At 34.0% G+C, this 7,500-nt stretch overlaps 1 protein-coding gene across 5 annotated transcripts in view; it reads left to right on the plus strand.

The window, feature by feature from the left end:
* The window catches only part of LOC106879374 (transcription factor GATA-3), a 189,854-nt gene extending 183,740 nt beyond the window's left edge, over nucleotides 1-6,114 (plus strand). For all 5 annotated transcript variants that reach the window (XM_089365468.1, XM_089365445.1, XM_089365457.1 and 2 more), the window contains one exon: nucleotides 4,386-6,114. In XM_089365468.1, coding sequence (XP_089221594.1) covers nucleotides 4,386-4,841 — 456 coding nt within the window. In that variant the 3' untranslated portion in view covers nucleotides 4,842-6,114. The remainder of the gene's footprint in view (nucleotides 1-4,385) is intronic.
* The last annotated feature ends 1,386 nt before the right edge of the window (nucleotides 6,115-7,500 follow it).

Genomic DNA, 7,500 nt, shown 5'->3' on the forward strand with positions numbered 1-7,500 from the left:
ATACATTTAAATGCATTTTGCCAGCATTTTCTCTGTGTGTTTGTGTGTGTGTGTGTGTGTGTGTGTTTGTGTGTGTGTGTGTAGGAGCCTGTGAGTTTCTGACCGTGTAATTTTGAGTGTGTGTGTGTGTGTATATTGAAAGAATGTATGCGCACGCGCTCGTGTGTGTGTGTGTGTGTGTGGTTGTGTCTTTGCAAGAAACTAAAGTGTTGCCATCCACCCCCGCATCAAATCATGCATTGCGATCTTAAAAAAAAAAAAAAAAAAAATGGCACGACGTATCAACTAATGCAATCCTTGATACTGTTTAAATAAAAGACTTGATGGTCACGGACGGGAGAAGTTTGATTATTGGTTTGTCGGATCAAAGCAACTTTGAGTAATAGAGAAAAAAAACATTGTGAATAGATACACAACGTACCAGGGATAGTCTATGTTATATATGCGCGTGTATATGCAAGTAGGAATATATATGTATGAGTGTATATATATATTCTTTTCTACTCTAGGCACAAGGCCCGAAATTTTGGGGGAGGGGTCCAGTCGATTAGATCGACCCCCAGTACGCAGCTAGTACGTAATTTATCGACTCCCAAAGGATGAAAGGCAAAGTTCACCTAGGCGGAATTTGAACTCAGAATGTAAAGAGAGACGAAATACCGCTAAGCATTTTGCCCGGCGTGCATGAACGTATATATGTGTGTGTGGGTGTATGTATACATAAAAAACGCTCCCAACACATATGTATATATACCTAATATAATAATAATAAATAAATGTATTGTATGCATATGTATATATATATATATATATATATCCACGATACCAGACGAACCAATGGCTCGTAATGAGACGCAGTTTAGGGCAGCTGTGTCAAATTCTCTTATACACCAGATGTGCCATCAAAACTCTTGATTGGACCATGTCAGGTGGGGGAGAAGAGCCATGCAAGGAACGTGAAAATCACGGTGGTGCACCAGCATGACCGCAGCCACTTGGCTGAAACACATAAATAAATAAATAAATATATATATCTATATATATATATATATATATATATATATATATATATATATATATATATATATATATATATATATATATGTATGCATGTATGTATGTATGAGTATACATATATATACATACATACATGAAAAATTCAATATTAATTTGATTGATATCAATTTAAAACCAGTAGCCTAGCATATTGAAAAATCTGAAGACTCAGAAAAATTATATTACATAGATATAAGAGGGATGACCACTAAGTGGACATCCCTTTTGCTAGAAGAAGACCACCAACGGTCTGACCACTAAGAAAAGATTGTTCTCAAGAAAATTCAGCAAACGCCATCTTTTCATTTGTCTTGATCGCTTACGTTCTGGTGTTTGCTAGGTGGTCAGACCATAGGTGGACTTCTTCTAGCAAAAGGGATGTCCACTTATATATATATATATATATATATATATATATATATATATATATATATATACATATATATATGTATGTGTGTGAATTTGTGAATATATGTGTATATATATATATACATACTTTGTTATTCTTTTAATTGTTTCAATCATATGACTGCGGCCATGCTGGAGCACCGCCTTTTAGTCGAACAAATCGATCCTAGGACTTATTCTTTGTAAGCCTAGTATTTATCCTACCGGTCTCTTTTGCCGAACCGCTAAGTTACGGGTTACGTAAACACACCAACATCAGATGTGAAGCGATGGTGGCGGGAACAAACACAGATACACAAACATATACATACACACACACACACGCAATATATATATATATATATATATATATATATATATATATATATATATATATATATATATATATATATAAATATATATACGACGGGTTTCTACCAGTTTCCGTCAACCAAATATATATATGTGTGTATATATATATATATATATATATATATATATATATATACAACCTTGTTTCAGTCATATGAATACGGTCATGCTGGGGCACTGCCTAGAACACCGTTTTTGTCGAATGAATCAAGCCCTGTCTCTTTTTTTGTTAAGCCCGGTACTTATGTATGTGTCAACACAGACACACATACATACTATGGGCTTCTCTCAGTTTCCGTCTACCAAATCCACTGACAAGGCTTTGGCCTGGGGGCCATAGTAGAAGAAACTTATCCAAGCTACCACGTAGTGAACAGGAAACCACGAGCTTCGAGCGCAAGCATCTTACCACACAGCCGCGCCTGCAGCATTATAGAGTGATGTTTTTATTTTTCTAATTAATTGCTTATTTGTCTAAGAAGATCCTTCTATCAAGTTTACAGTCAACTAATTAAATCTGTAGGTTTACCTCAACTTACGTCGGTCATTCCGTGACGTGCGACATAGCTCAAAAAAAAAAAGTCTTAACAAGGAAAAAAACATGAAATAAAATTTACTAGCCAATGCCTGTTTTAATAAATGGTTTGGACATATTCTAATGTCTTTTAGTTGATTTTTCCCTTCAATTTTCGGTTTTAGGTATTTTGTAAAAATTTCATGCTTTTAAATACGCTGATGTTTGATAAAACGTGTTCTTAAAAACGTGTTCTTAAAACGTGTTCTTAAAAAAAAAAAAATTTGAAGCACGGTTGTGTGGTAAGGAGCTTGTTTCTCATCCACATGGTTCCTGGTTCAGTCTCACTGCGTGGCACCTTGGGCAAGTGTCTTCTACTATAGCCTCGGGTCATCCAAAGCCTTGTGAGTGGATTTGGTAGACGGAAACTGAAAGATGCCTGCCGTATACATACATACGTACATACGTGTATGTGTGTGTGTGTGTGTGTGTGTGTGTTTATGTCTGTGCATATCTCCCACCATCGCTTGTTAACCGGTGTTATATATCAACAATTTAACATTAAACTAAAAGATTACTCAATACTTTTTAAAGTACATATTTGTTAAACTTTTACAAGGGAAAAGGTTAAGAGTGGATTCGAAGTTTCGATTTTTTCGACTTCGTCAGACTGTATGTATGTGTACATGCACTCGTTACGTCTTCGGTTTGAGTGCATCGCAGCAATCATCCCAGCCCTCTACATCTCAAGTTCAAATTCTGCCGATGTTCCCTTGGCTTTTTACCATTTCCTGGTCAAAGAAGAAAGCACCAGTTTAGTATTTGGATCTCTCACTTCCTCTCTCTGATTCGGCCTCAGAATTCCATTAAAATTAACATGATTGCGGAGTACACAACCACTGATATATTAATTTTACTACTGGGAATTTTAATAAAATTGAACGCAGTATTTACTCTTTGTGCGCATTTAATACGAGCCATCGAACGAACAGTTCATGAACACTTTGCCACTCAGAACTAGCAGCCAAATCCCACTAAAATCACCCCCATCTTGCCTTAGAAATGAAGGACAGGTTAAATTAGGCAGCCTTGTATGTATGTTAGGGCGGTGTTTTGTAAGGAATGAGTGGGTGTGCGCATGTGTGTTTCTATGTCTATGTGTGTGTGTATGTATTTGCAATAAATAGAGTGTACCCTGAAAACATGCGTGCGAGTCACGTGAGCAGCGTTATCTGTGAAAATAATCTCAGTTCACTTAGCTATTCCGACTTGCCTGATACAGCATTTTCATCATCACCATCGACATCATTACTACTACCGCCAGCAACACAATCTTCGTCACCCCCGCCCCCAGCCACCATTTTTGCCAGCATCGTGTGTTTTTTTTTTTTGTCAAGCTTCTGCAGCAACTAAAACTCGGCAATTTAATACTTTCGTTTGTGAGATTGTTGTTATTTTTGTTGATATTGTCGTTGTTGCTGTGCTGGTGGTGGTGGTATTACCACATCCCATTTGTGAGAATGTGCATGCGTGTGTCTGTGTGCGTATGTGTACATGTGTACGTGTTTGTGCATGTGTCCCGTTACTCCAGGGCAGTCCTGATGCTGTGGACTTCTCATCAAATGTGTCATTATAATATCAGTCGTATTATTACAATAGATGTAAGGCCGCGATCTGGTAGAATCGTTTGCACGCCGGAGAAAATGCCTGGCGCTATTTCGTCCGTCTTTATGTTCTGAGTTCAAATTCTACCCAGATCAACTTTGCCCTTTTTCCTTCATGGTCGATGAAATAAGTACAAGTTGAATACTGGGTTCGATACAATCGACTTACTCCCCTGAGCCAAAGTTTGATTTACTAACCTTGGGCCAAAGTTTGAAACCCTTATCACGTTAGATGTAGTTGTTGTTGCGTTGCGCTAGTTGTAATTTCAATGGTAGTCGTAGCAGTAGTAATGGTGGTAGTATCGAATTCCGAACGTAACATCAAGATCGCCTCATGCAAACAACTTCATTCTTCCTATTACTAATTCTGTTTTCGTTTGTTCTCTTTCCAGGTTAATCGACCACTCACAATGAAAAAAGACGGCATTCAAACGAGAAATCGTAAAATGTCTACAAAGAGCAAAAAAAGTAAGAAAGGTATGGCATCAATGAGCGACCTCTTAAAACCGTTAGACAAACCGTTCCCGGGATCTGTGTACACCCCAATGCATGCACCAATGGCAACCTACATGACGAGCGGCTCTTCCCTTGGAGGCTCGTTTGGCTCGACTGTAGGAAGCCATATGCAAGCCTCGTCCGGCCTGTCTAGCGGTCTTTCAGCTGGCTTTAGTAACACTTTCAATCCTTCTCTTACTTCGCAGTTCACCTCATCGTTTCCCAGTATACCCAGCATTCCAAGTATCAGCTCATCGGGCCTCACGCTGTCCACATCGTCTGGAATGGTAGGAGCGATGACTTCCGGCTTAAACCTGTCCACCACACCCAATATGGTGGGTGCAATGGCCTAAGATACCCAACATTTTCACAATAAAAGAATAATAATCGTTATTATTATTATTATTAAAGAAGAAAATTAAAAAGAAGAAAACATGCATACAACATTTGTACCTACCTACATATATATATAAATATATATATATATATATAATATATATATATATATATATATATAATATATATATCTATATATATATATATATATATATATATATATATATATATATATATATATATGAAAGGTATGATATAAAAGAATGGGGCAACCAGTTATGCGAAGGAAACAAACGGAATGGAAAAAGACGAAAAGAAAATGAAGAAGAATAAAAAACAAAATCAAGAAGAATAGTAACTATGTTGGGGAGAATGAGTAGAAGGCTGAGGGAGAAGATTTTAAAGAACAGAGGAAGGAGTCCATAAAATATAGGAATGGTAAAAACATGTCTGTTTGTGTAAAAATATTAAGACACACACACAAAAAAAAGAAAACGAAATCTCAAGAGAAACAGAAAAAAATATGAGAAAAACATGCATATATGACATCAAGAAAGAGATTCTGATAATAATAATATTAATAATAATATTAATAATAATGATTTCATAATATTAACTACAATTGCAAAAAGCTCAACTCAGATAAATGGCCAAGGTAAAAAAAGACAGGAATATAGACCCCATAGTGGTTATAAAATTATATATACATATATGGATATATGTATGAATGTTTATATGTATGTATATGTATAATTAAGATAACTATAATTAGTATCGTTAAATTAAAACATTAATGAGATGTAGAAAGAAATTAAGAGTGCATTGAGCATGATTGTGGATGGCTAACGGTGCAATGAAAAAAAAATGAACTCACAAACACACGCATATACATACATATATATTCATACATATGTACAAACACACACACACACACACACATATACATACATACACTGACATACGCTACCTGTTCACATATATACATGCATATGAAAGGGACTATGAAGAGAGACAACTGTTTCAACCAAAAGAAAAAATAAAGAACTGGATGTTATTATTACAATTATGTTGTTCCATAAACTATCATAGAATCTTTATCAAATTTTATGAAACGTCTCAATATTTTGATTTATTTTTTTTTTATTTTTTAATATTTTTCTTTGACTCATTGCACGTCAGTTGACTGTCAATGGTAGAATGTAGCCTGGACTTGAACCTGGGTCTTAATTGTAATCCTGTTCTTCTTAATGAGAATAAAAAAATATTAAAAAAAAATACCAACAAACAATTGCTTGAAGTGACGTCAAAATATTTCATAGTTTATTTAATGAAATATTGTAAGTTTTTGGGAAGAAAACTGGTAGAAAAATATTGCAAATGGAAAAAAAAAAGATACAAAAAATACAAAAAACAAAAAGAAATGAAAATACTCATTAAAAAATATATTTTAAATGAGTGCAAAAAAAAAATAATTAACCAAAAAAAAAAGAAAAAAAATGAGATGAAATTCTCAAAAATAATTTTAGAACTGTGCTTCAAAACATTGAAAATGTGTATCTTAGCACACAGACAAATATATATATATATATATATATATATATATATATATATATATATATATATATATATATATATATATTATATTTATATATGTATGCATACACATATATATATGTACATATATACATATGTTCATATATATGTATATATATATATATACATACACACACACACACACACACACGAATGAGAATCTCATAAATATGGCAATATTGTATATATATATATATATAATTATCAAATCCAGACAATTTTGATTTTGTGTAAATGAATAAACTCTCAAACCACTATATACTATATAGTGGATAAATTATCACTCACAAGACATCATATATGTTATATATATATATATATATATATATATATATATATATATACATACATAGTTATATGTATCAATATATATATATATACATAGTTATATGTATCAATATATATATGCCTGTATGTACGTATGTAAATGTATATACATATATATGCGTATATATGTATGTATACCTATGAATAAATATATGTATGTATATAAATATACATATGTATATATGTGCATGTTTATATATGCATATGTTTCCTTGCTCTTCTCCAATTCGACTGCCTACCCGAGATTGGGCTGGTCCATCTGACGCAGGTTTTAAGATGGTGACTGGTCAGTGATATTCCTGACATAATCTTTGACCAGTGCTAAAAAAACAAACAAAAAAAACCCAGAACAATTTTCTCCTTCCCCTCATCTCCACCCATCTCGAGAGCATAATTCTGCGCTTTAACCAAATTTCATGACCAAAACAAATACCCACCTCACAATAGAATAGTATTGTGCATTACACCTAAGCTATATCACATTCTGCAGTATAAAACAGTGCATCAAATACAGTATAACTACAATATCAATGACAAGCTTCTCTCTGCAAACGCCATTTTGACGACGACGTTTACAAACAACAGCAGTAACATGAACAACAAATTCGCCCTCAGCAACCATAATAACAAGAAAAGCAACAACACTAGTTGTTTCTCAGTAAAGCCGTTCGGCAAATAAACAGTGACAAAATCATTATAATCTTGTACAGACGAGTACTCCAACAAACTCAGACAGCGATCCATTAACAACATTAT

Source organism: Octopus bimaculoides, chromosome 1 (assembly GCF_046866305.1).
Source record: "Octopus bimaculoides isolate indiv1 chromosome 1, ASM4686630v1, whole genome shotgun sequence".
NCBI lineage: Eukaryota > Metazoa > Mollusca > Cephalopoda > Octopoda > Octopodidae > Octopus > Octopus bimaculoides.